This window comes from Pleurodeles waltl, chromosome 4_1 (assembly GCF_031143425.1).
Source record: "Pleurodeles waltl isolate 20211129_DDA chromosome 4_1, aPleWal1.hap1.20221129, whole genome shotgun sequence".
In the NCBI taxonomy this organism is placed as follows: Eukaryota; Metazoa; Chordata; class Amphibia; order Caudata; family Salamandridae; genus Pleurodeles; species Pleurodeles waltl.
In genome coordinates, this window is record NC_090442.1 from 982,214,026 (window position 1) to 982,241,914 (window position 27,889).

Sequence of the window (27,889 nt, forward strand, 5' to 3'; positions counted from 1 at the left end):
GGTTCAGCTCCCTTCTCCTGAAAGGAACTAATCTGTTGTCTCAAACGCCAGTGTGTGTCTACTGTGGCGTGACAAAAATCGGGGGGAGAAAAAAAGGTGCAGCCCTCACAGCTGATCTTAGAGTCAGGTCGTGCCTTTTCAAAACCATCTGCCGTAGCAGATAATTATTACCAAAATAAACAATAAAGGCTCTAGGCTGTTGCTGACTCGCCCCGGCTCCTCCTCCAGACAGCTGTTTCTTCAAGTACAATTGGAATCGATGGGCTCTTTGGATCTCCTTCTCCCAGTCCCACCCAGACTGTTCCGGAAGAGCTGCCTTAAGCAGCCTGATTATATAGGACCTTGCATCTTGCCCTTCTATTCCTTCTTGTACCCCCAATATACACAGATTATTACGACGTTGACGGTTTTCAAAGTCCTCGATTTTCCACTGAATGTCAGAGAGCTGAGTATCATGCATGGCAGCTTGTTGCACCACCGCCCCCAGGTCTGTTTCCAGAACATCAGCCGGAGCCTCAATTGTAGCAATCCGTCCCCCAATTTCTGAACAAGATTTTGCAATCTTGCTGACTGCTACTTGTGGCCAACCTGGCTTTTTTACTGTCCCCCTGAGTCTGTTTATGCTGTGCCATGATAGTCTCATAAATAAGGCCCAGTGAGGGGGGAGTCACGTCTAACTTTGTAGCATCACTCATGTCCAGCTGGGTTCACTAACAGTTCATCCAGCCTATGCGGAATTTGCTGTATTCCTGAATAATCCCATGACATCGCCCTCACCCCCGCGCCTTTTTCTTTCTTGCCTTTTTTTCCAACGTCTCCAGACCGAGGCCATCACCTCGCCTTTCATGACACTTAATCGCAGTCTGCCTTAACATGGAGGGGGGGGGGGGCAGAAGAACTATTCCCTGTTTCTGTGTTCGTAGAAGAGCTACTATCAGCATCATCCGAATTCATGGGTTGGTCTGAGAGAGAGTAAAAATCCTCTCCACCCTCACCTACTACATGATAGTCCTCTTTATCCCTGCCGGGGGTTACGGGTAGCCATGAGGGTGCAAGCTGAAGTTAGTGAATCCGCATCAGCTGCTGAAAGTCTTGCCACGGTCAAGTCATGACGCTCAATCTGAGATTTTTGGATATGCTTCACATTATCTATAAGGGAAAAGTCTTGCAACGGTTGGTAAGTCTTTCCCTCGGGCAGTACTTGCTGGTAATTACCACTAGTACTAGGCACAGAAAGACATAAAGATGCCATAGACAAGCCCCCAGCTACTTATGTCCAGGAGTCCTTTATCATCACTAATAGCGTCAATCTGAAGCAGCACTTTATCTTGGGGTCGGGGTTAGAAGATTTTATAGGCGCGTTGCCCACTGAAGCTTCCACAGGTTGAGGGGCTTTAAACTTCGAGGGGATTATCACCCCCCACCACCATGCGTAGCATCTACAACAGCCAGACTGACATCGCTTCCCAACTTACAGTTTTGGTCCAGGGCTATACGTTTGTCTTCCATGGCCCCTTGGGCTCTTACTAAAGCTTGTCTCCCCGCGCTGCCATTACTACCCCTCCTGGAAGCGCCCCCTCGTGTCAAAGGCGGGGTTGAGAAGAACGCCGATCCTGTAATCCGGACTTCGGTCGGCTTCAACGCATGACATTCGGGCCATCACTACTTGCAATCCTCCACGGGGTAGAGAGGAGAAGGAGAATGAAAAAAAAAAAAAAAAAAAAGCCTCCAAAATGCTGCTGCTACAGCTGTGGCGGCCGGAGCTGCCAGCACGCCAAACCGCTATAGAAAACTCGGACGCAATGAAACGTGGCAGAAACACCTCCACAAGCTGCGGTGCTTGTCTCCCGCATTATCACATTTCTTTCCTCCGCGGGAACGAGCAGTCACAAAGCTGGAGCCGCGAGGGGAGAAGAGAGCCTCCGGCCGCTAGCAACTCGTGGCTGCCATCTTGCCTCATCAGTCTACCCACCTCCTAATGAGATGGAAACACTACATATTGTCTTTGACTGTTTCAATGTCATTTGAGCATATAGAAACACTGATGTATTAAAAATGACAACTGGGGATTCCCACTGTGATGACAGGGAGCAATTAAGCTTATTAATCTATGAAAGATCCAATGTTTGATAAACAGTGAACTATCCCAAGCCTTCTAAAAGTTTAAAACTCATCACTTCAGCAAATTATTTTTTCTATGTTATAACATTTGAACCCATTCATTCCATTCTGAAAATGCAAGCTTCAGTTGGATAAATCACAACAAACCCGAATAGCCAGTAATTGCTTCCCCTACTGAACTGTAATGTCATTCCATTTGCTGTGGCCAGAACAATTAGCTCCATGCAATGTTAATCTAAAATATTCTCTGGCAGCATATTCTCCTCCTGAAGTTCGCTCACAATGGATACCTTCCCCAGTACACCCAGTATGTCATATACTGAAAATAGGATGACAGAGCGTATCTTTTGTCAAAACAAGAAATAAATTACATGACAGATTAAAAAGCCTTTTCACATTGTCTTTACCTGCCTTCTGTTCCAGGGCTGGGAAGCGATGCATCATCGTCACTGCTGTTCTCTGCATTTTCTAGAAAAGGGTTTAGGCTATTATTAGGCTTCAATGCATTGCAATTATCATTCTTCTAAATAACCCCACAAAGCAGCATAAAATAGGTAATGCATCTACATAGGAGTTATAAATCTTGATAGTAGACCATGGCCTGCATTTAAAAAACTTCACTATTTAACGCTCACTAGCAGCTTTTTGTTCTACTAAGTACTAATTTTCTCTTACTTTCTAGGGTAGTCTTCATGTTTTCTCAAATGTTCCTCTTCTTGGAACGACCCCCATGTGTTAAACTGGAATTTGACACTTAACAAAATCTATTTTTTTCTGCATCAAAGAGAGACGCCATGGTGTGAGTCAAAGACATCATCACTCAAAGTGATGCAAAGAAACTGCAAAAAGTACTGGGGTCCTTGGTCCACCTAGTTACACTATTTTACAGTGGCCAGGAAATGTGAAAGAGAACCAACAAATTTGATATCAGAAAAATGCTACCAAAGAATGCAATCATGCTTAAAAGAGGACAGGCAAAAGGGAGGTGAGGAATTTTCTAGAAGAAAAAGTATCTGTAGAAAAAGCAGTGACCAGGATAAATGACTTACTCTTTTAATTTGTTTTGGGAATTTCATAGTCTAGAACGACTCCTACAGTATTAAACACACAAGGAAGGCCTGGGGCCCAGGGGCAATTCCAGTTTAGGTGAGGAGCTTCTGAAGGACAACCTATTCAAGTTCAGCTTATGATCTTATGGATCGACAAAAATCACCGCTTGGAAAATGTGACAGTCCCCTTTAAAAACAGGCCCCTCTCAAAAGCACTATGGTATTTGCCCTACCAATTCTTTAGGGACCATAATCCCTTCAAAAGAAACCTTTTATGCAATAGTTTGATACTCCAAAAAGCCAGTTGGGAAATTGGCCATTTGTTCACTGTATGCCTTTCTTAGATCCAGAAAAGGAAAGGCCTACATACTCGCTATTTGCTGGAACATGCCACAAAAAAAGATAGGTTTAACTTAATGTCAAGTTAAAGACGTTCCCCTGTCGTACTAGGGAAAAGGAGAGTGAAAGAAACTTTGAAATCGCATTCATTATCACTAGGAGGAAGAAAGCAGCATAGGATGGGCCAAAGGAAAAGCTTCAATTTCATCCACCCTTTTGGCTGACACAATGGACAACATGAAAGCTCTCTTTACATCAAAAACCACAACAGGAAAGTATGAAGCACCTTCAGTGGAGCCTTCATCAAACATACTAGATGAATGTGCCACGCCAGAGGCATGAATTGTTTATATGAAAAGAAATCCTGTCACCGCTTAAAGAGTGTTTGCAGGGTTTGGTGAGGCATCATTCCCGCTCGTTAAAAAAGCAGTTTCTAATTTAACAGTATTAATCACAAGTGCCAGTATTACACGGTCCAGATAAAGTGTTCTGACCTAGTCTGGGAGCAATGAAGAGGAAGTCTGCCTTCTGTCATTATTTTTTTTTCCAGTTTTATATTACTCATGACATCGTTAGATCAGGAAGAAAGACCTGATGTAAGTGGCAATCTCAGTCAACACTGAATACATTTCCCAGTGATCAGACAGTGGGGCATTTCCAGGTAAGAACAAACATAACTGTGGTATGACTTGTTTTAAACAGAGCCACACAAAGTGCCACACCAAAATCACCTACTACCGCAGCTCCAATTTATCATTTAAAAACTTCATGTTGCTCACAGCAGTGGGAGAATTTTGCCACCCCAGCTACTACAGAGACAGAAGCTATTTAAGAAACTTTACTAGAATATGTGAGAGGGAAATGCCTCTACTAATAGATGCCGTTTGGACATAGTAAGGAAGCTTATCTCATTTTGGTGAGGTATTTTTTAATTAAAACTACAAAATGATCCGATGACAAATCAAACAATTTTAAAGGGTTAATGGACTCGCATTGATGGGGACACCTCTTGGAATCAGCCTGCATCCATAAAGCAAGGACCAAGAAGGGTGCTTCGGCTTCTTGAATTAATGTGCATCAGTTGTTTAAAGGCAATAATTACTCCACAAAAGAATTTGGCAGCCTCAAGAAACAAAATGGAGCACAAACCTGCTCTATTGTGGGCAACAAAGTAAGAAATAAACAGTATAGCTTCTCTAACCCTGATAAGGAGAGGACTGCAGGGCCTTTGCTTCTGCTTGCTTTTGTGCACAGGAGTCACATGCCTGTGTATTATGCTACAACCACAGAAACCAAATGCAAGCATTATGCATTTTAATACTGGACATAAGCCGCTTGCAGACAACTCAGTTTAAAATCTGAGGACTTGGCTGGCAGCATCACAAAATGACTGTACATTATGTGAAGAAACACTGAGAAAAAAAAGCCTATGAATGGAATGGATCCTGAAATCTGGGGCACGCAGAAGTAAAGAACTGAAGTCACCAGAGAATGTTTTACCTTGAGTCAGTCATTATGCATTGTACGGAACAATTTTCTGAAAGATTGAGTTGCGTCACAAGTCAAGAACCTGTCTGATACCTGAGCATGTTTCTAAGATCGGGAATCTGTGGGAGGATGTGTACATCAATCTTTGACAAAGATAAGAGAACAAGTTAGGCAAGCTAAAAAAAACTACATAGTCATAATTAGATGCTGCCTACGTTACTACCTTTTCATTTGATTTCACCAAGAAACTTTACTTTTAAAGTATTTTATATCATATCAAATTTAGTTAGTCATTTACAAAACCACACAAGCTTGGACACCACACCCTGAAAGCTGATGGAGGGCTTTTGACTACTTAACTGGCTTGTATAGCCATTAAATGGGTGCAAAGACCCTCACTGAAATATATCAACCAGTTTTCGCTTTTGGTATTCAATTTTCAACCTGCTCTTCCAGTTGAAAGCAGAGTCCAAGTCATTTTCTGGATATCATTAAATGAGCATTTTCTGATTTAATTAAATGAACTAGTCCCTTTTTTTGCCCTACCCCACATGTAAATTAACATACACTCAATAACGCTGGTTTAGTGAACACTTGTAGCCACATGGCCCATGAGGGTGGGGATTTGGATGGGGGTGGAGAATATTGTAGGTCAGAATAATGTAAAGAGAGGAAATATTGTGCAATTATATGTCTGGGTATTTCAGGGTGGATAGTTATCGTTCTTGGTGGCTTCTATGAATTGCTCCACCAATATATACCAGGCTTATGCAATAAAATATTTTCTCAAGCCTGCATGTTCTTCTCTATGGAGTAGAAAGATCTCAGACAAGGTCCACTGGAGAGTAGTTTTAGCCCAGGTTGTAGTGGTGAGGGTTAATGCTTTCCAGCGCATCACGGCGCTGTGTTTTACCAAGAGGTGGGCCAAGTCAGAGAACTTTATGGATGGTTTCTCAAGTTTTTTTTTTAATACAGCCTCGTGGTAGTTTGTTAGCTTGTGTTTTGTCGTGTCAGACAGTGTCTAACAGGTGTGATTCAATAAGATAGGAGTTGTGTACAGTCCCAAAGCATATGCAGTAGACTGGCACTGGGGAGTGAGCACCAGGGGCATATTCAAACTGCTCCAAAGAAGATTTTATTGATGCAGACTAGTGTGAGAAATGCCCTACTAAGAACGTTGAACAGGATGTATTTGAACTTCACCCCTTGGTATACTTAACTAAGGTAGTCTAGTTCCCTTTCCTAGTCCGCAACATGAAATGGCTTAACCAGATTGCTTTCTCAGGAGGTCCATAAAGGGAGCCTACTGCTATCTCCCTGAAATAGAAAAGCCCTGGAGAACCATTGTATTAGTTTCCTACCAATGACAGCAGTATAAAGAGTTTGATGTGTGGGTTGTGGCGTATGGTGGGTCTCATAACGTGAATAGAAAGATTGAGGAATCCCTTCATTGGTGAGGAATTGCGCAGGAGGTAGGCTATAATCTGCTATATGAGTTGGGAAGTCCATTAATTCGTCCTTGACTAAGAGGTCCACCCAACTGCAGACAAACCCATGTTCTGCCAGTGGCACAACTGTCTTGGTTCTACTCATTCTGTTTTAGCAGAGGCACTGGGTACTGACCGATTACTGAAACTCAGCATATTTTAATTGTCATTTTAAAACTAGTGTATGGGAAGGGTGTATGAACTTTGATGAAGGCAAACGTTTTGCAAAATGAAGAAAAGCTACACACCACTGTTTCAAACAGAAGATTATAAAAATTATTTGGTTACAACTTTAGCAAATATTTAAAATGCACATACTTAAACATTCTAAGAAACTGAATTCGTTTTAACACACTTTCCTCTCAAAATACGAAAGGGAAGTCCCACTTATGAAGTGTGACACCTCATTTGTCTATATGGGCTGTGGCTTTGCGAAGGTTAGATGTTATGAAATGGAAAAGTGGTCCAGCTGAGTTAATTATTAAATGATACAGTGCTGAAAAGGCTGTACATGAATATCAAGCAACAGCGGTTTACCAGACGCAATGTTTGCTGCATTAACAAATGTTAATAGTAGCCTCTGCATGGGGGAAGGCAGCTGGTTGGTGATCAGGGTTTTCACAGAATAGGACATGCAATCAGCTCGCATTCTGAAAATTCCTTAACGTTCCAAAGTTAGTGCATATGAACAATTAGTAACATGCAGGTGTACACATACACAGAAAGCTTGTTATACTTACCCAGTGGCATGCTATCTAGGTCTGTATACATTTACAGCAACAAGGAAACAAAAAAAGCAACACTCCAATCAACACAGATTTTACTTAATAAAAATCCCATATTCATATGCCACACAACATGTAACGTGCTGTAAGAGACACGTGTACAAGAACTTTTCAAAATCAAAGTAAAACGTCAAAACAAGAGAAAAAGGCGCACTTTCCAGACCATATCTTAATGGTAAATCGTAATCCTTCCTGGGTTTCCAAGGATGTGACAAACTGACATTTTCCTGTTTAAGCTGGAACACGCTAGAATGCTTAAAATTAAAATAAACACAAATAGGAATAACAATAATAACGTAAAAGTTAAGGACTTAGCAAGATAATGTGTAACTTAAAAATTAAAAAAAACAAAAACTGCTATATTTTTCTTCAAACTCTCCATAAAAAAACCCAGGGAGCAAAAACCAAGCATGATAAGCAAAACTGTCATGCAGTCAATGGCATACTCCACGTGTGGTACTAAAAATTACCTTGTAATGCATGACCTAGCATGGCGTCAAGTTCAGGGTTTAATTCTGCCTTTTCTTTTAGCATGTGAAACAGCAGCTGATTTTGAGTAGCACTTGTTATTTCAGTTTGCTTCAGACGCCCTTCGAGAACCTTAACTTGAGCTTCCTTTTGGGCTGCTTGGAGGCCCTAGAGAAAAACATGCAAACAAATGATACGTATTTGTATTTCAGTTCTACCACTTCCATATTACATTCGTGCTCTCCTGACAAGAAAAGAGCTCATCCCTCAGACATTTCACCAGCGGACACACTACATGATTTGAAATGTCATGACTAGTGATGAGTTTTGGACAATCATAGGCATTTCAACCAAATTATTGTAACGAAGTTTCCCTTTTTTCTCTGGCACAAGTGCAACGGCAAAGATGGAATGTGTGTTTTTATTTTAATCCCAACATACCTCTTAAAGTCACCGAGCACTTTCTCGGCTAGTTTAATTCATGTTACAAACCGAGAACTGTCTAAATCTCCTTTAAGACAAGATTCAGTAAAAGGTGAGAAGCTCTGCAAGGCATATTTGGCCTACGAGAAGACGCTTTTAAGTCCACTGACTGGCTTAATCAAGGTTGAAACTATGCTGTTTATACATATGTTTGTCATATGTCTATCATAAAACAAAGCATGGATCATAAAATGACAATTTTTAATTTACATAAAACAGGCAAACGCAACCTATTTGGCTTCTTGAACTATGCCACTCATCTATTGGGTGACTCCAGTAGGTCTTCTCATCAGCCTTATGCTGGCACGTGTGGTAGGTCACGAGGTAATTGTCAAAACAAGCAAATGTTGAGGTGATTCATCATCTTGAGTTTTCTGCTCGGTCCCATGCGATTGTTTTAGGGGTAGACATCACTTTAAATCTTACATCATCAACCTTTTTTCTGCAATAATTTCAGGCCTTACATCTTAAATCTTAGGTTTCTTTATTTCAATGTTTATATGACAGTAGGTCTTCTGTACTACGCTACCATTTATTAGGCGAGTCCGTTTCTTCTCATTTCACAATGTAACTATCACTAATACTAACACCTTAAACCAGCCGTTTCTCTCATGCTAATGTTAGCTCTAGTTCAATCTCTTTCCTGCTGACTAATCTTAATACTATAAATCTAACTCTCAAGATTACACTAACTTTAACTCTAACCCTTTTTCCTTAAACTGAACCTAAGCTGTAAATTACTTTAAATGTGACTGCCATTCGAAGCTTTTGCTTTCAATATGTTTTACTCTCCTCCTACGCATTTCTTACCCTGTCTGTTGCTACTCAGTTTTGAAGAGCGCGCAGTTACCTTTGTGAGCATCCTGCTGCTAGAAGAATATAACACAATCAATACAGATCATAACCGTCAGAAAAGAGACAGATAATAAATAGTTCTTCAAAGTATCCCTGAACGTTCGAGAACAAGTAAGTGAAGTCCAAGCTCTGGCAGCTGAAACGAAAAAGAACAACCTCAAGCTCGTGACCTCTTCATCCTGGGTAGCACTAGTGCATATGAGAAGGCCGAGCGAATGACTCTAGTGGCTGCAGATCATCATTATGCTACGGATAAACATGGGGCTATTGCCATCAATTACATTATTATACAAATGCATAGGCTCTTGATTAGAACTTGCTTGCCTATGGGAAGCCCAATATATTTAAGGTCTTGTGAGGTGGGTGTCCAACGGGCTACACTCAAGAGCAGCCTAGACCCAAAAGTATGACTCAGCTGAAGTTTCTGAAGCAGGTATTGAGGAACAACCAAATCTAGCTCTTTGCAAAAAACAATCCTGGATCGTGTAATCAAAAGAATAACCTGAAATATCACATTCATAAACAGGGTAATACTTTCTTCAAAAGTCTCAAATGAAAAAAGGGAAGAGGAAGAAAGCCTAGCAATTTGGACTGAGCAATACATTGTGTCATCAAAGAAAAAAGCCCAGACCACACATGCTGCCTACTGTAGCATGCAAAATCCTTTATGCGGTAAGTAAATACAGAGAAAAGAGTCCAGGGGTTACTCAGAGAGTGGACAGGGCTTGCCTTGCAATCCCATAGTGCTCTATTTAGGGGTAGTGTGGTTGAGTAGCGTTAAGCTTAACGCAGAGAAGTGCAAGACATATACAAATACACACAATAGTTAATAAATGAGACACATGACTCAAGAAGGAGATCCGCACCAATATATAAAGTTAGCAGGTATATTTATATATGTTTAGGCATCAGAGAAAAATCGTCCAAGTAATACGTTTTTGAATATAAATTATTTTCACTTTAAAAAGTGGACATTGCAATTTCTGAGCTCTGCAATGTTATCCTATGGGAAGAGAAACAAGGTCTACAAACAGGTAGAGTACAGCGACTTACAAAACCTGTCGGGCTGAACTAATAGCGGGGCTCAGGCCTCACAATGCTCTGGCACAGGAAGGCCTCCTGGCCAGAGCCTGCAGCCTCTTTTTGCAGTGACCGATCTCCATAGGAACGCATTGAGCACCCGGTGCTGTTTTGCACACTGCGTCCAGCCGCTCCCGTGCCGCTAAGGGTGTACTGAGGGTGCTGCCTTGGACCTTGCCCACTACTCACCGTAACCCCAGGAGATTGGTCTTGGAACTGTACTGTGTCCAGAATGACTCAGATGAAAGGCAGCATCTGAGAGGGAGTCCAGTGTGACTTTGGCACATTTAAAAATAACCCCAGTTAGGTCTGCTGTAATCTGGAGGTGGGCAACAACTGCCTTGGGTGAGCCCGCTTTCAACAGACATTCATCAAGGTAAGGAAAGTCTGTAACCCTTAACCTCCACAGATAGGTTGCAAGCACCACCATCACTTGCTTAAGCACCTGAGGGGCACTAGTGATGCCTAGGGGGAGCACAGCAAACTAAAAATGCTCATGGCCCAAAAAGAACCGCAGGTAATACTTATGGGCCGGCATGGTGGTAATGTTAAAATACAGGTCCTGCAGGTCCGGCACTACCATCTATTTTTATCCAGGATTTAGAGTACAAAGGAACTCAGCTAACTTGAGCAAACTGAATTTGTTGGGAGTGAGTAGGTCTAGTTGGTTGAAGGTTGAATCACCTCAGTCACAGCGACAGCCTTGACCTCTACGACTGGCAATCTGGAGATCGAGGACCTCCGCTGCCCTGCGCATCACCTTTGTGAAGGATGCACCTTCCTCCGACACCTGGCACGGAAAGGAGGACATATTGTTATCTGAGGAGGTATCCAGGCCACTGGCATCGCCAAGATCCTTGGATCAGTTTTCTACAGGGTTAGGGACCATACAACTCCACTCCATCATCTCCTTTAGGAAGGTAGTGATCAGCAGGAAACTCCAGGGGATGGGATGGCCTGGACAGCACCAGCTGCGATATCGAGTGGAATGACAATCGGATTGTAGTCCAGCATCCCCAGGAGGGATGGAACCAGGGTGGGTGGAGGCACCTGTGTCTGTGTTGGACCGGATCCGTAAGGAGGTCCTAAAGGCCTAGCTGAAAATGACAGCAAACCTGCCAATGGTAACCCAGCAGGAGCATCTCTCTGCTCCAGGGGGCCAAAGGCGCTCAACAGGGAATTGGTAGCCCAAAGATGGCATTCATGGCATCACAGAACTCCTTTAATTGTGAAAGAGTAGCTCTGGGAAACTCAGAGTATCATGGAGTACATCTCCACATTAGCTCCACAGGTGGAGTGCGGAAGCAGGGCCTAGAAGCACAGTGTTTAGAGAGCAAAGTCAGAGTGTGCTTCACATTCTTTTTCTTATGCTGCTTCGATCTACCCTTCTTGTAGGAAGAAGTCTTTGAGCAAGAAGACGACCGTCCGAGTGAAAGATTCCTTTAATGGGGCTGGGAACAGAGAACAATGTAGATCATTCTTCTTCCACGCTGCCAGAAGTTTCATCACGCGCTCAAAAATCACCATGGGCTGCATCAATTAGCACTTGCCACAGGGCTTGAAGTTGTGACTTGGTCAAAGCTCCCGGAGACAGACAAAGTGGGGATCAGACATGACATCTACCAGTGACATTCCCCACAAGGCTTAAACCTAGTAGGTTTAGAAGGGGACGTGTCCCCAGCACACTTGGAGCAATAGCTAAAAAAATAATCAGCAAAAAGATGGTCAAAAAGTGACTGAGGAAGGTCTCCAGGTGATGCTGTAGGCACAGAACGAAAAGAACTGATGTCAGTGCGCCGGGCTGGGGCCTATATATGCACTGCAACATAATTCTGAAGCTGAAAACTCTGAAGTGGAACTTAACGACAACAGCTACCGATGCGCAGAGCACTGCTCAAGATTTTCCAGATGCAGTCTGATGCCTAGAGAATATTCTAAATTGAGGAATCTGCGGGTAGAATCCTCTATCAGAAATACTAATACTGCTAACTCGGGAAAAGGATCAGCTGGAAAATTAATTAAATCACTATTCTTAATAGTTATTAGAAATCAAATCAAACTGTGACGTCTGTTTTTAACAACAATAAGGGAAAAATAACTTTAAAAAGATACCTTTTCCTTGCCTGGAGTTCCTGGAGACTAATTTCCATTAGTTCTCGAGCTCCTCCTGGTCTGTGGTCAGCCTTCAATAGGTGTGAATGAGGTGTAAAGTGCCTCCCAGGAGTTGTTCTGATTGGGCCGAGATTACTCCTGTGAACTCCACAGAATATTCAGAGTGGGGCTCCGAGCATCTAGTGACACCACACTGCCAATTCCTGCATGACAGTTTATTGAGCTGCATCTAACCCTTGGAACAGAAAATAAGATGCTAAGACAATTCTTGTGGTCGCTCTGTCTAGCTACTGAAGGGCCCTGCCTTTGTCCTACTAGACGTCAGTCTCTGGGCTTGTTGTCGGTACAGCACCTGCCTCAAACCAGATTTTAGTGTTACAAGTGGGATGACACTTACTGTTTCCCTGTGAAACTCCCACACACACACAATCCGCTGTCAGAGCCCTAGGTTAGTGTGGCTGAAGACTTTTGACATCTTAAAAATGCCCTGACAAATGCAATTTGGGGCCTGTTAGCAGTAAAGCAAACAGTAACTACTGAAAAAGTGGGTAACTTTTACCCCATTGGTTTGGGAGCGCCCAGGAGTCATCCCCACCCACTAGCTAGTGCTAGCCACAAATGTGGGACCTTCAGGCACCCAATTAGGACATTTTTATGGATCTGTGAAGGATTCGAAGAGCACTGGATCTGCTGTCTGTGACCTCAGAGGAGCCTTGAAAGACTGAACTTGCTCTCTCTTGTACCCAGGGCAAAGTAGTGGACTCTAAGGGTCAATTGACTGACCTTCTGTGTGGCTACAGGGAGATTACAAGCTGCAGGATGTATTTTACTGGAAGTACCCAGCTGCCCAGTGGGCCCTGCTGCTAGCCTCTGCCTGACACCCTACGAGAAGCATACTCGTGGGGTGGACCGGGAACTAAAAGAAGGTAAAACCTTTGACATGGTTGAACCTTGTTGATGTATCTGACCCATGCTTGAGCGCAATCAGCCATAAATTGTGCTTAGGTCCTGGTCTATTGCAACCACTGACTGTCACTGCTGCTTTTGGTACTATTCTTACTTACAACTTTAAAAGCTCACATTTTCGCTTCCCCTTATTATTTTTTGTCATTTTGTTTATTAACTGTACTTTCATTTCCGTTTATGTAGCGTAAACTCAACCCAGAAGCAGAGGGACACTTTACATGAGCACAAGTTACAATACATTAGGCTGCATTCTTGTTTTGACTGCGGGGATTTGGGGCGGGTGCAGGGGGCTTTAAATTATTTGCGTAGAATCACAGGATGCTGAGCTGAAGTTGAGACACAAACCTGTTTTCCCAGTTCTCAAGTCTATTGGTTGATGATGAACAATTAAATATCCATTATTTCAATGCAGTAGTACGTAGCCGTGGTTACTTGGTTAGGGACCACTGTATAATAAAAGTTCAACAATTCTAATAAGCAAAAGGGGCATGGCAAACAGCATAGCCGCAGTCTCTGCAAGCTCCTGCAGCACCAGACAGATCCAGCATTATTCCTGCCTCAGAGAGGGCCATCCTAACAAGCATTCGTACCCTAACAACAGTGAAGCTGTGCTGTGCCAGCAGTGGATGATCCCGAGCCCCGCGCAGGGTTTTTCCTGCAACCTTTTTGGGAACGCTGGAAGACCTAAGATGGTGGCTTGGGCAGACTGATCAGCTATCCACTGGGGCGCCCGCCGCCTCTGTGAACGCCATGACCTAGGGGACCGGAGTGCCCGCAGACGGGGAAGTAACCTCCCCCCATTGGATTCCCTGCACGGAGCAGTCTTGGTGTGGCTCGGTGGTGCATTGTGGCCAGGCCTGTTCTGTTCTGGGGTCTGCATGGATGACAGGGGCTGGGCGACGTTGATGCAGCCTCAGTCTCAGGGGCCTGGCGGCCGGGATTGAAAGCCATACCAAGCCACAGCCGCTTGGTACGGAGCTCCCAGGCCTCAGAGGAGAAGTTGACACCACATGGAGGAGAAAACCCTGCAAAGCGAGACAGGGCGAGGCCCGGCAGACACCCGAACTATAAGCCCTGAACTTTCGCACCCCAGTATAGTGCTGAACGAAAGACAAAGGCTGCGCAACAAAGATATGCCCCGAAACCCACAGGTCTGGGGCCTGAGTCAAAGGCCTCTCGATGGCTGGCACCCATAGTGCATTAAACCACCTGGAGGTTCTCCAACCACAGGCTGCGGGGCTTAGGACTGCACAGCAGAGGCCGAAGGCCGGGGACAGTCTGGCTTGATGACAGGATGGTGCAGCCTGAGAAGACACGCTGGAACAGGTGAGTACCAACAAAGCAGACGGCGTGGGGTTGGGAGGCATGGAGGCCAAGGAGCTAGGGGGAGTCCAACCCGCCTTCCCCCTCCCTGCTTCTTGGCACCAGACATTTGCCCAGGTTTTTATGACCTCTCCCCCCCGCCAATCACAGCACAAGCCATCTGCCGAACAGGCAGGGGATATCCAGTGCACCCCAGTGGAAGGGGTCATTGCGTGAACTTTGGGTGTTGCCTGGGGTGCAGGAAAAGACCTGTTGATCTGCTGTGTCCCCCATGCCTGCCGGACTCTGCATTGCACAAATAAGACTTGGTGCCAGTCTTGAAGGGGCACAACAGAGGACTGTAATAACTCCCCATATAGACGTATGCAGCAGAGTATACTACAAACTGTTCACCGAGCGTACCTATGACAGAAGCAATGGATGCATGACAGCACAACGTCCCTTGGTGGTTGGGGGCCCCCACTCCAGCTCATGTCTTCCGTCTTCTGGTAGGTTTCTTCATCACGAAGGTGAGCATATTGAACAACCAAAGAGATGGCCAAAGATAAAGCCCCCAGACCCCCTAAACAGGGAAAGATGAAACAATATAATAAGGTTGTAGCCCCCCACGCCCCTGCCGGAGTCAAAAGCAGAGACACAGACCTTGCACGACAATGCTGTATAAGTTCAGGTGATATAGTCCTCCTGGCAGGGGAGGATGTGAGAGGTACACTTGGAAGTCTTCCTCCTAAGACAGGACTCACACAACATCTCTGAGAGGGTGACAGTGACAGAAAACAGGCTCTCAGAAGTGGAAGACATAGTTCAAGATCTTAAGAAAGGGGTGGAGGGGCTCTCCATCACCAATAAAGATGTTGTCGGGGCCTTGAAGAAGCAGAAATTCGAGCCAGGAGAAATAACCTGCGCTTCAAGGGTTTCCCTGAGGGAATGGAGGGGGCAATATGGAGATGTTTCTAACCAACTGGTCGCATTACATTTTGCTCCCGGACCATTTTTCTGCCAGCTTTGTGATAGGGAAGGCATACAGGGCCCTGGGAAGTACAGCGACAACGTTACACCTTCGACTCAGTGAAGACAACATTGAGAGCCTTACAATTGCAATATATGTTGTTGTTCCTAGCAAAACTGAAGGTTCTTTATAAGGGTCATTCCATCTTCTTTCAAACACCTGAGGCATGAGCATTCCTAAAGGAATGCTCTTGATTGTTGCGGAGTGGGTGGGGGTGGGCAGGTGGAGTGGATGGGACATCAACCACCTTGGGACCAGGGAGCCCAACCTAAAAATAACCAGTCATCGCGGTGGAGGGAACAACAGCTTATGGTGGCAGAGGGACCCGATATCCAACAACAGTACTGGGCCTTAGAATTGGAGCATCATCCAACATTGAAAGGGACTGCAGAGAGACCCCTAAAAAAAACAGGAGGTATGAACTCCTGAGAATCTCCCTCTCCTCAAGGTCAGGAGATGAGGACCTATCCTCAGGCTCGGAGGGGCCCACCTGCTTGCAGAGTCAATAATAGCTAGCCGGGGAGCAGGACATACATCTCTTCTACACAGGACCCTAGGGAGCCACTGATTGAACTACGAGTAACCCTTTAAAGCTGTTTGCCTTTCTTTTCTTCAGGTATTTCTTCTTTTAATAGTTCAGTGTGTTGAGATTGTAAGGGGAGGAGGGAAGTGGGAGACAGACCCCTCTTTATCTCCTTTCCTGCAGCTGCTCTAAAGTAATGAGGTTAAGTATGGAGTGAAGAATTTGTGGGTGGGGGGATACTTGGGCAGATGATCAGTTGTTCGGGTTTTTATGTTTGCTGGGGACTTTTTTTGGAGGACAAACACAAATATTACGACATAGTAGCTACAAGAGTTGATATTTCACCATGTACTGTTTCATAAAGTGTCCCCATGGCCGTATCAAGCCCTCCGGATTGCACAGGACTTTCAGTATTGGAATAAGATTAAGTGTGGGTTGGTGGCACAATATGTCAGATGGCTACACCCAGTTACAGTCCTGCTATAGGAGACACACCTACAGGGAACACATCGTCGGTTCCTCGGAAGGGAACATACACCAACTGGCATTTTCAGGATACATTGCCGGGTCTCGGGGTGTTGCAATGTAAATAGAGAAAAATCCTCTCTTCACAGTGACCAAGAACTGGAATGACCCACAGGGCAGATCCGTGGGAGTGCCAATTCTCATACTTTTCTGGGGCACAGTGTTTATTCTTGCCTGGATTTTATATCTGTACCTCAGGCAAGGTAACTCAGGCTGAATATCTAGCCCGGGGATTGTCACATCATTCCTCCGTATTCCCCATTAGGCAAGGGACGGAATAGATCTGCCCCTTATCGCCACTTCTTTTTGCTCTGACAGTGTAATTCCTAGCCTGTCAGATAAGAGGTCAACTGAGTATTAAAGGTTTCCAGATCACCCCAATGACGTGGTAGAGGAAAAGATTTCCCTCTACACAGACGATATCCTTCTCTATATCACAGAGCGCACCATGTCTATCCCAGTGCTTTTTCAAACCCTTGAGGAGTATGGGAGGCAATACGGCTACAAGTTTAACTGGAACAAATCCATGTCATTTTTGCCAATGCACTCAATGGATTGGCCAGCTTTGCCTAGACCCTCAACACTGGGGTCTGATGTTTTAAATATTTCAGAATGTTTTTAACTCCCCAGAGAGAGATATGTCATAATCACAACTTTGCAAGGATATTCTCCAACTTCCAAAAGGATGCAGAGCAATGGGGGGACCTCCCCCTCTTGCTGCTAGGACGAGTGGCTCTTTTGAAAATTACTATTCTACCCCACCTGTTATATGCCCTTCAAAATAACAATTAATCAATCTCACCAGCTACATTCACCCAAATTAATGGGGCAGTGAGGTCATTGATTGGGAAAGAAGGCCATCCTAAAGTAGCACTTAAAACCCTGCAGCACAACCCCTATAATGGAAGGACTGCCCTCCCAGACATCGAGGCCTACTACTGGGCAGTCCAATTAATCCCCATCAAAAACTGAGTACTTACACCACAGGATCACCCTACATAGGCTGGAAATGGTGTACCTGGAGCTTTGCTCTCACTTGCACTCCTTAGATGGAGGTAAAGGAACACAGAGGCTGCTTCCAGTAACTCAGGTAACAAGGGTGGCGTGGTAAAAAGCTCAGAAGTTAATTGGGTGGCACCGTCAAATTAGCAGGGAAACATCACTGTGGAGGGGTACTTGGCTCAAAGTCTCAAAGGGACAGGGAAACTTGAGGGCTTCAGAAAGTGGGACTTGACTGCTTTTTCCATGGTTGGTAATAACCCAGAACAGGGAGAACTCAAGCCCCTGCTGTCCTTCCGCAGAGACCACAATTTACACTCCTACCAATTTCTCAAATATGTCCAGTTGAGGCATGCATGGCTGGCAGAAGGGTTGATGGGCACGAACAAACCCAAGCACGCCCGACTGGAGGGGAGGTTGCTACAAGAAGAGATAACCAAAGGAGACATCTTTCTTACATACAAAACACTGAATAACAACATGCCTGACAACCTGGTTGCACTCCAGGAGCGATGGGAGCCCCTACAATTTCCGTAGGGTTTGGGGCCACTAGACTGACTCCTATGGGTAAAGACTGACAGACGGGCCGAAGAGCCTCAGGACATAGCAGAAGCCTGCACTGCAGAAGGGTGCAACTGGTGTATAATCTGTGCAGGATTTATTGCACGCCACGCGATGCCACGCCACGCGATGAAGATGGTGATTTAATATATGCTATGGAACACTGTCTAGGGAATATTGTAACTTTCTTGCTGTGTCGTTGCATGGGAAACTATGCAACTGTCCTCCATACAATTGTATTACTGTTTTAATACATAGATGGTTGTTATGGAATAAAACAATAAAACACACTTTCACATAAAACATTTAGTTGTTTTTTTTTTAATTGAAAAAAATCCATTCTAATAAACACCAGATTCCAAGCTAAAGTGCACATTTAGATGTGTTTATCGTGAACATTCCCAACAGAGCAGAGTCCATTTTTGCCCCTATATTCTGTAAATCGTAGGTCTCTGCTCCAGGTGAAAGGAGTTGCCTAGATTTCCATGTTATATCTGACAGGAGAAAGCAAGTATACAAGTACATCAAGCTTTCACTCGTCTACATGAATCAGGTCATAAATCCAGATTACCAAGGAGGGTTGGTGGAGGTTCAGGCGGTGGTTGATGTATGCTGGTCCTTGATTGCGAAAGACCTTCTAGGTGTGGATCAGCATCCTAACTAGACATCTCTTCTGAATGAGGAGCCAGCTGAGCTTCTAGAGGTAAGTGTGGTTGGGGTTCGTTTGGGGAGGTCGAAGAGGAGTCTGGCCACTGAATTCTGTTTGGTCTGTAGTCTCTTCAGGAGACGCAGGGTGATCTACATAGTGTGTGCTGCCGTAGTCCAGCCGGCTGGTGACTAGGGCTTAAGTGACGGTTTGTCTGCTGTTGACAGGGAGCCATTCGAAGATCTTACGGAGCATGCAAAGAGTGAGGAAGCAGGAGGAAGAGACTGCGCTGATCTCATTTTTTATGGTGAGCTTGCTGTTTAGGATGATGCCAAGGTTGCGAATGCTGTCAGAGTGGGTGCTGGTCCTAGCGCAGTAGGCCATCAGGAGTCGTTCCACAAGAAGGTGCTGTTCCCAAAGATCAGCACTTCCGTTTTGTCTGTGTTGAATTTTAGGCAGCTGTTATTCATTGAGTCGGCGATGTCCATCATACACCTGGAGAAGTTGGCCTTCATGACCTAGGTGCAGTCTGCGTAGGATATAATGTACATTCCATGGGTTACGACGATGGTGGCCAAGGGGGTTATGCAGATGTCAAACAGTGAAGGGCTGAGGGATGAGCCTTGAGGGACACCGCAGATGATGTTCTTGGGTTCTGAGATGAAAGGTGGTAGGCGGATTCTCTGGGTTCTTCCGGTGAGGAAAGATGTGATCCACTTAAAGGTGTCTTCTTGGATTACGATGTGATGAAGCTTCTTGATAAGGGTGTGGTGTGTTGAATGCTCCAGAGATTGAAAACGGGGTGGGGGCATGGGTTTTGTGGGTGCTTCTGAGTGGATGGCGCTCATGATGGCTGTGTTGTTTTGTGTGGTGAGCTGGTCCCAGGCAGCAAGCAGGTAGTCAGATATAGTACTGGGGTTTGAATCTGTAGAAGCAAGGAGGCCAAGGTTGTCGGCAGCGGTGGGTTGGGGTTTGAAGTATTTGTAGATGGTGGAGATTTTGTCATGGATGATGTCCGCCAGGGTTTCGCAGACTTCCTGAGAAGTGGTGGTGATGTTTTCGGAGGCTGAGGGGTTGGAGAACTCCTGACGATGTTGAAAATTCATTTTCTGTGATGAGAACTGACTTTGATGTGGTTGGCCGGCCGCTCTTTGTCTCTTTCAGTAGTTTGAGGTACTGTTTGAGGTACGACTTGAAGATAGCTTAGTCTGTGGGCTCTGTGCTGCTGCGCCATTTCCTTTCTAGTCACTTGCAGTTGTGTTTCACAGTTCTCAGTTCAGTGGTACCAACTGGCCTGTTTGGAGGGGCTCTTGAGTTTGGTGGGCTTATCAGGACGCCTCTGGGAGCAATCGGTGATCCAGGTGGAGAAGTTGTTCTTGACAGCACGTTCTATGTTGGTTGCGGTGTCAGTGTAGGAGGTGTAAGTGTTGAGGACGTCAGTCCACTGGCTCTTTGATACTTCGTTACAGCTGTGGTGAGAGGTGCTGGGAGCCTTGGAGGGGAATCCTGTGATGGTGAAGTGGACGATGGCATGGTCGGTCCAGGTGACATGGCTGTCAATCTGTTGCTGGGTGTAAAGACTGCATCAAGGGCATGTCTGTGTGATGTGTAGGGTTGGTGACTAAATGGGTTAGGGCAATGTTTTATGCTTACACAGAGGTTGGCAGTGTTACCATTGTTGAGATCATTGACGTGTAAATTGAGGTCTCCAACAAAGATGTATTGTTTTGAGATAATGGCGAGCAAGAAGATGAATTCGGGAATGCTGTCACAAAAACCGGGGCATAGTCCTGGAGGTCTGCAGGCGAGGGTGCCTCTGTTGGTGGTTTTGCCTTCGTTTTAGTGTTGGAAATTAAGGTGTTCCATGTTCGGGATTACCACCCAGGGTTCCAAAATGCACAAAAAGAAATGTTGACTTATCCTCTTGCACCACAGAAAAAAATACACTTCCAATGCACAAACCAGGCTTTATTGTGCAAATGAAAAATGTTGTAGTATGCACAAATCACCACATTACCTTGTTGACTGCCATTAAAAGAAAATGGTCTAGTAGATAGCGGGCTTCAGCTAAGGTGCAGGAGCTGATTACAGCAGTAACATTCATTGTTTCACCTTCATCCTAAGGGATGAAAAAACACAATTAGGTCATGTTCATCTTTTACAAACTGTACATTTCAGTCTATTGTACTTCCTAAGAAAGAACAATGGCAGCTAGTGGGCACAACGCTATGATTCCTATCGCTGCTCAATGACGTCATCAAATAAAATGATTGTGAATCATAGTATTATAATACTATTTTTCATTAGTTTAGATTCACAAAATAAAATATTATTGCAAATGATCAAAGCTGGTTTATACAGCAGCTGGCATGACACTAAATTGCCAACAGGAGAATAAACATTTGTGTGCATGCAGTGAAGAACTATGCATAGGCATGGCCATCAATCTTGCAATGGGTTTTCTTTTAAATAAAAGCAATTTCAAGATGGGTGACAATGCTCATGCATGTGTCATATAACTCAGATGAGTGTATCATGACACATGCCATTCTTTGTAATATACCATACTCAATATACTAACTATAATACATATTGAAAACAACAGGGCTCCATACAGACATCTGTTGCTGAGGCCTAGAAAGGAAAGGCCTGTGCAAAGGTCTGTGTGGTTATTATAGAATGGCCGTTTTCAAATTAGGATTATTTGTGTTAGAAAGTAATTGGTCATTGGCAATTGATATTTTTGCAAGCTGTTTTGGAGCTAAATTCTTGCAGTACATTGCAAAGTAGCTACTATACATATATCATCCTACGAAAATGTCATCCTCTCTTAAAATTCCAAAAATCAGCAAAGCCCACTTCCAACCTATCACATGGTTGAGTGCCTTCATTATTTTATATCAGTTCCTAGCATATTTGAGGGCAACCGCTTGAAAATTAATTTAAGAGCATGTTGCAATTTTCCTAGGGGGGCATTTATCACTGATAATTATTGTGACAGCATATGTTTTTGACTCTTTTTGCAGTATCTGTTTTCACATACTTGCAAGACTACAGCTATTAATATGCTGCTGCACAAAGCCAGAGAGCCCAAAGATGCAGTTCATCATACAGACTTGGCTAAACCTCACATCTGCCCCCTACATCAACATCAATGCATCTATATCTACAGGAAACACAAAACTGCCAGATAGGACAGGCTACACACGCCAGGTGGCGGAAACACCATCCCCTTCACGGACTCCCTCAGGTGCACCAACTCCTCAGACACATCCTCCAGCAACACAGAAAATCTGTCCTTCAAGCTCCACAACACAGCCAACTTCACCCTGAGCAGCACCCTCATTTCCAGACCTTAAAGACCACGCACCTACTTCACCAACTCCACTGAAGACCTCGTCACACCCCTCATTTTGAACTTTAGTACCTTCCCCTTGTTGGAGACCTGAGTTTCCATCTGGACGAACACACTGATCTGAACACAGCTACAGTACTTGAAGACATGGAAATCCTTGGCTTCACGCAACACATGAAAGAACTCGCACATTGCTAAGCACTTTCTGGATCTGATTTTCAACACTTTCACCAACATCTTTATCAATAACCTGCACCAACCACCGGGACTGACCACATCTTCGTTAAATTCACCATCCCTGTCCTGCATCTACACAGATCTACCACTGTCAAACAATCTTTCAGGTACTGGAACAAAATCCCACAGGTTGACCAAACTCAGGGACCACTGGCAAACACAGCAGCTGCTTTCCCAACACCATCACAGACTTCGACAACTGGATAACCAGTGTACTGACACTCTGGTTCCTCTCAAACCTAACAAAGCCACTAAACCCAGATCACAAACCAGCTGGTACATGGAGGAGCTCAGGATGACGAAGTACTATAGCAAACAATTTGAGCGCATTTGGAGAAGGCACTTAAACAACAATGACATGATCATCATTAAATCCACACTCAGACACTAAAACCAGCAGATCCATGCCACCAAATGCTCAATACTCAGACCATATTAATCCAGTACCAACCGCAGCAAAGAGAAGTTTCCACCTCCCCAGCAGCTGCCTCCAAACGCAGCACCCACTCATAGGGCCTCTGCACCAAAATCTTCCAGGAGAGGAAAATCACTCAGTCTGACCTTCTTCAACACATACATGATCCCGCTTGTAACCATCATCATCTACACTTTTGAGACTAGCGTTCCAGCTTAAGCCAACGACAATCAGTAGACCCTCCAACTCTTGGACAAAACTTGCAACACCCAGACCAAGTTTGCCATCTGCACAACCAAAGTTACAGACTGGACGAAGACCAACTGTCTCAAACTGAACACAGACATGACAGAAGTTGTGATTTTCTGAGAGAACCCATCGCCGGTGGACTCAACCTTGTGGCTGGCTGAACTCTGACCCAGGCTGACCCCCCCACAACCTACGCCAAGAATCTTGTGACTATCAACAGTCAACCCACGATGATTGCCCAAGACAATGCTGTCACAGACTCCTGCTTCCACACCCTGGAGATCCAAAGGAAAATCTTCAAATGGCTCGCCTCTAGCACATTCAAAGCTAGCACCCAGGCCTTTGAGACAAGCAAGCTGGACTACAGAACATCCTTCACACCAACCTCTACATGAGAGTTTGGTCGAGTTGAGTGTGCTAAGGAGGGCCTGTGAGCACTGTCAATAACTAGAATTTGGCTGCAATTTTGTAGGAGTGATTACCAATGCAGACAACAGTGAGGTACCGAAATGTATTCCAGCTAAAAGCATCAACATCGGGGTATATCTACAAACAGAGATTCAAACAGACAAATTTTGTGTTCTTCAAAGGATGAAGAAGATGCAGTACCCATTGTAAAAGACCTCAATTTGTAAAATACTATAAATAGTCCAACATCAGGTTAACAAACAAATAGATGATATAGCAACAAATAAGCTTTTTCCGTCAGCGCTTGCCCAGGCACCCACCTTATCTTACCCTGTGTTGAAATGAAAAGAAAATGCATTGATTTTAGTTTGACCTTCTCACACAGTTTGCATACTCTCATCTAATGGTCAGAAGGACAATGAACACATGGTTATCAATGCTTCCTCTGTTCCTCAAGCAAAGTCTGGAATACCTGAGCTTTATTCCAACTGTATACATGAAATAACAAGAATATACCATAATAAATGTCAATACTGAGTTAGAAATATTCTTTCAGTTGATTATAATAACATTCTTCTGAAGCTAACATTTTTCGACTTACAGACAAATATATGCAAAGAATGTGGACAATGACATCCGAAAACAGTTTTCCACGTAAAAATATTCTGGCATTTCAGTTAAAGACAGGACTGCCAGTTACCAACACTAAGGCTAATGCACAGTGAACGTTTTTAAACTTTGTGAAAGAATACTAACGGTCCAACTACTCAACTGCAGAGAACAACACAAATATATGAAGCAACATGCTAGAAAACCTTTCTTTACTCAGTCAGCAGTTATTGCTATTGGGAGGATTCACATTATTCATCAAAGGCACCACAATAATACACGCAAAACCATTGTCAGGGTTTTAGCGGTCTGAGTACCATATGATCTACATGCTACCCATTGGTATATTACTTACATACAATTTCTATTCATTTCCAACTTCACTAAAAAAAAAGTTAAGCCCATCAAACAGGTTACTTACCTTCAGTAACGCCTTAGCTAGTAGAGATTGTACGTAGCTGCAAATTTACTTCATTACCTTTGAATTTCCCAGGTGTCAGTCTGGATCCTGAAGACTTTTGTGAGCAGTACTCTTGTGCGCCATCAGACGGTGTTGAGCGGCTCCGCATGTGTTGTCGGTGCCGGAATAGCGTTTCAGTACCTATAAAGGTGCCACCCAGATGCGCTGACATCAGTTACTTTTCACGACTATCCATGCCAGAAGTGTGGAGCCATGAGGTTTACTGACCAGAGTTGTAAACAACTAGGCCCCTGAAGGGGGTCATCCTTATCCTTAGAAATCCGTTCTCAGAGCAGGGAGGATGGGTGTGTCGGTAAGGAATAAGCAGCTAGGTATAGTCTCTACCAGAAAAGGCGTTACCCAAGGTAAGTAACTTGTTCATATAACAGAGAATTCAAGCTGCATATTCCATACCTTTGAATAGATGCCCAAGCAATACCTACCCAGTGGTAGGTCTGCGGCTCAATTTCAAACAAGGAAGTCCTGCAGGACCGAACAGGCAACGTGCCTATCCTTTCGGGCCTGACTGTCCAGGTAGTAGTGTTTGGTAAACGTGTGCAGATATGCCCAAGTTTGCTGCCTGGCAGATATCCAGGACCAGAACTCTGCGTGTTTATGCAGTGGTTGCAGCTTTATCTCTGATGGAGTGATTGCTTCTTGGTCAATGCATAACAGATTTTAATGCAGCGCATGAACCACCTAGAGATGGTCCGCTTCTGCACTGCTCAACCTATCTACGCACCAACATACCCCACGAAGAATTGGAACCTGGAACCCTTTTGTGCGATCAAGGTAAAACTACATCACTTTTTTGGGGTCCAGACAATGGAGTCACTCCTCTTCTTTAGAGGGATGTGGAGGAGTGAAAAAGTAGGCAACATGAATGAATGGCCTACATAAAATGGGATGACAACTTTCAGTAGAAAGAATGCCCTTGTGCGAAGCACCAGTTTATCAGGGTAGACAGAGAGGTAATGCGGCTTAGATTAGAAGGCCTACAGCTCACTTATTTTGTGGGCAGATGTAAATGCCACAAGGACGGCTCTTTTCAAAGTAAGAAGCCTGAGGGGACAATTGTGGAGAGGCTCGAAGGGAGCACACGTTAAGAATGGTAAGACCGGATTAAGATTCTACTGAGGCATTATAAATGGCGAAGAAGGGACAAGACCCTTTACAAACCTATGTACAATAGCAGACTTGAACAAGAAGCAGAGCCCTTCTGGGCAAGAAAAAGAATAAAGAGTAGAACTTCAGAAAGGGGGCAGAGGCTCAACATGTCTGTACACCATGCCACAAATTTCTTCCAATGGCAGGCAAATACCGTCTTGGAGAAGGGACGCTGTGATGCTGGAGTAACATGACAGCCTTTGGGAGGAAGGTCGAAAGCTGTCAACTGCTGCCGCTCAATCTCCTTGCAAGGCGGCGGAGAGTGGACAGGTTCAGGTGAAGAAAGTGCCTCACGCTCCAGACACCACAGGCAGACAAGATGTGGGTCCATCACCAACATCGCCCTGTGACAGGCTCCGTAGGGCTTCAATCCTGTGTTTCTACATGACTTCCTACACACCACGAGGAAATCCTCAAAAAACTCTTGACAAAACATAAAAAAAAAGCCAGTTAAAAATTGACTGAGAGGTAGGTCTTCTCCGGATCAGCACTGGCTGGTGCGGAAGGAAAAGAACTGACATCAGCGCATCTGGATGGCACCTATATACGTACTGCAACATCATTCTAGCGATGACGGAGATGACGCATGCTGAGATGATCGACACCACCTGACGGTGCGCAGGGGTACTGCTCACAAAAATCTTCTGGATCCAGACTGACGCCTGGGAAATTCAAAGGTAAAGAATCTGCAGCTAGAAGTCTCTGTCAGATAACACTGTTTTTATTTGCTTTGCGAGACATTCTAAAATATTAAATTATCTAACCTAATAGTATTGTTTGAAAGTTCTAAACATTTGTCAAAAGGCTATGACTGATCTTTTGATTCTCATGAAGCAGCAATAAAATACAACTGATCTTCCCCAACAGGGCACTTTTAAATTCCAGCATTCATTTGAAACCATCATAAACATTTTTCATTTCTAAACACTACAACATGGCTTCATTGTAAGAAATCTCACATACCTTTGCTTCTTCCATTTGCATGATATTGGCTTGGCACTCTGAAATACTGTCGTTAATGTAATCAATATTTGCATTTAGGGATTCCATCTCCTCTGAGATATTATGGATATTTTTATCCATTTCTCCATTCTCTTTCATTGATTTTTCCTTTTTCTTTGAAAGCTTCTCTCTTCTTTTGGTTAACTCTTCACGTTGCTGTCATCAGAAAAGTAATATTTATTGTTACATAAACCAATATTAATTTGTACCCCTCCTCCCATATCAACAACTAACTTACTATAGTGCATTTAATACTGTATTAAACCAAATGAGAAACAGTATTATGGCAGAAAAGAACAACGTTTAGATTGGATACTATCTTCTACTTATTTGTTCATCAATGTTTTTGAATATCTACAGTGACCAGTTTAGGACTTTGCGAGATCTTGCAAAAGTCGATGCACCTGTAATGACATGCATCCTCAACCAATATGAAGGCAGAAGTTGATGTTACACAAAAGTCTGAAGATAGCCCAGCTTCTTAAACAATTCCTCTCTCTATTATTAAAAGAGAGATGAACAATCTGAACATGTGGCAGAAATCATAAAAACAACTGTTAGGGGTAAGGACTTTACCTTCTAAAATGTTCCTTATGCGATTAATTTACGTCTAAATACACCACAGATTTAGACAGATGATCAAGCAAAATCCCGATAAAAGTCTGACCAAAAAAATTGGGGAAATATTTATTTCCAAAAGATGAATACACTTATTAGTCTAGAAATTTGGGTGAATTTTCTGCTTCTTGTATATCTGTAACAATCTCACATTTGAGGTCAGACTGTGAAAGAAATTGTTTAGCTCACTTAAATACATCACATTGTTTTAAATGATTTAAAAGAAAAGAAAAGAGAAAGGAGTGGTATAGAAATAAATGAAGGTTTAATATTACAATTGGTCTCTTGATCTGAAAATATACTGTACAAGAGTTCTCAGTGCAGGCATAGAAATTCAAGATGTTACATACACCCTCCAGTGCATGTCACATTCACCGTAACAATACAAGAACATAATCTCAGACTGACACAAAAATTTGAATTGTGTACTGGAAGACAATCAGTTTGATGTGATGACAATAGAAAACAAAGAAGGATGTTCAAGATAAGGAAGGAATACAATTCTGCCCACTTGGAGTCTACATAGCAAAGAGTTGCCAGATCAAGTAAG

At 43.9% G+C, this 27,889-nt stretch overlaps 1 protein-coding gene across 12 annotated transcripts in view; it reads right to left on the reverse strand.

Annotated features, from left to right (window-relative positions):
- KIF21A (kinesin family member 21A) overlaps nt 1-27,889 on the reverse strand; it is a 725,937-nt gene that overhangs the window by 272,609 nt on the left and 425,439 nt on the right. For 8 of the 12 annotated variants that reach the window (XM_069229747.1, XM_069229753.1, XM_069229751.1 and 5 more), the window contains 5 exons: nt 26,683-26,877; nt 20,837-20,938; nt 7,740-7,905; nt 7,225-7,245; nt 2,529-2,589 (listed from right to left, as the gene is read on the reverse strand). In XM_069229747.1, coding sequence (XP_069085848.1) covers nt 2,529-2,589; nt 7,225-7,245; nt 7,740-7,905; nt 20,837-20,938; nt 26,683-26,877 — 545 coding nt within the window. The remainder of the gene's footprint in view (nt 1-2,528; nt 2,590-7,224; nt 7,246-7,739; nt 7,906-20,836; nt 20,939-26,682; nt 26,878-27,889) is intronic. The other 4 variants (XM_069229749.1, XM_069229752.1, XM_069229746.1 and 1 more) reach the window with 1 other exon arrangement.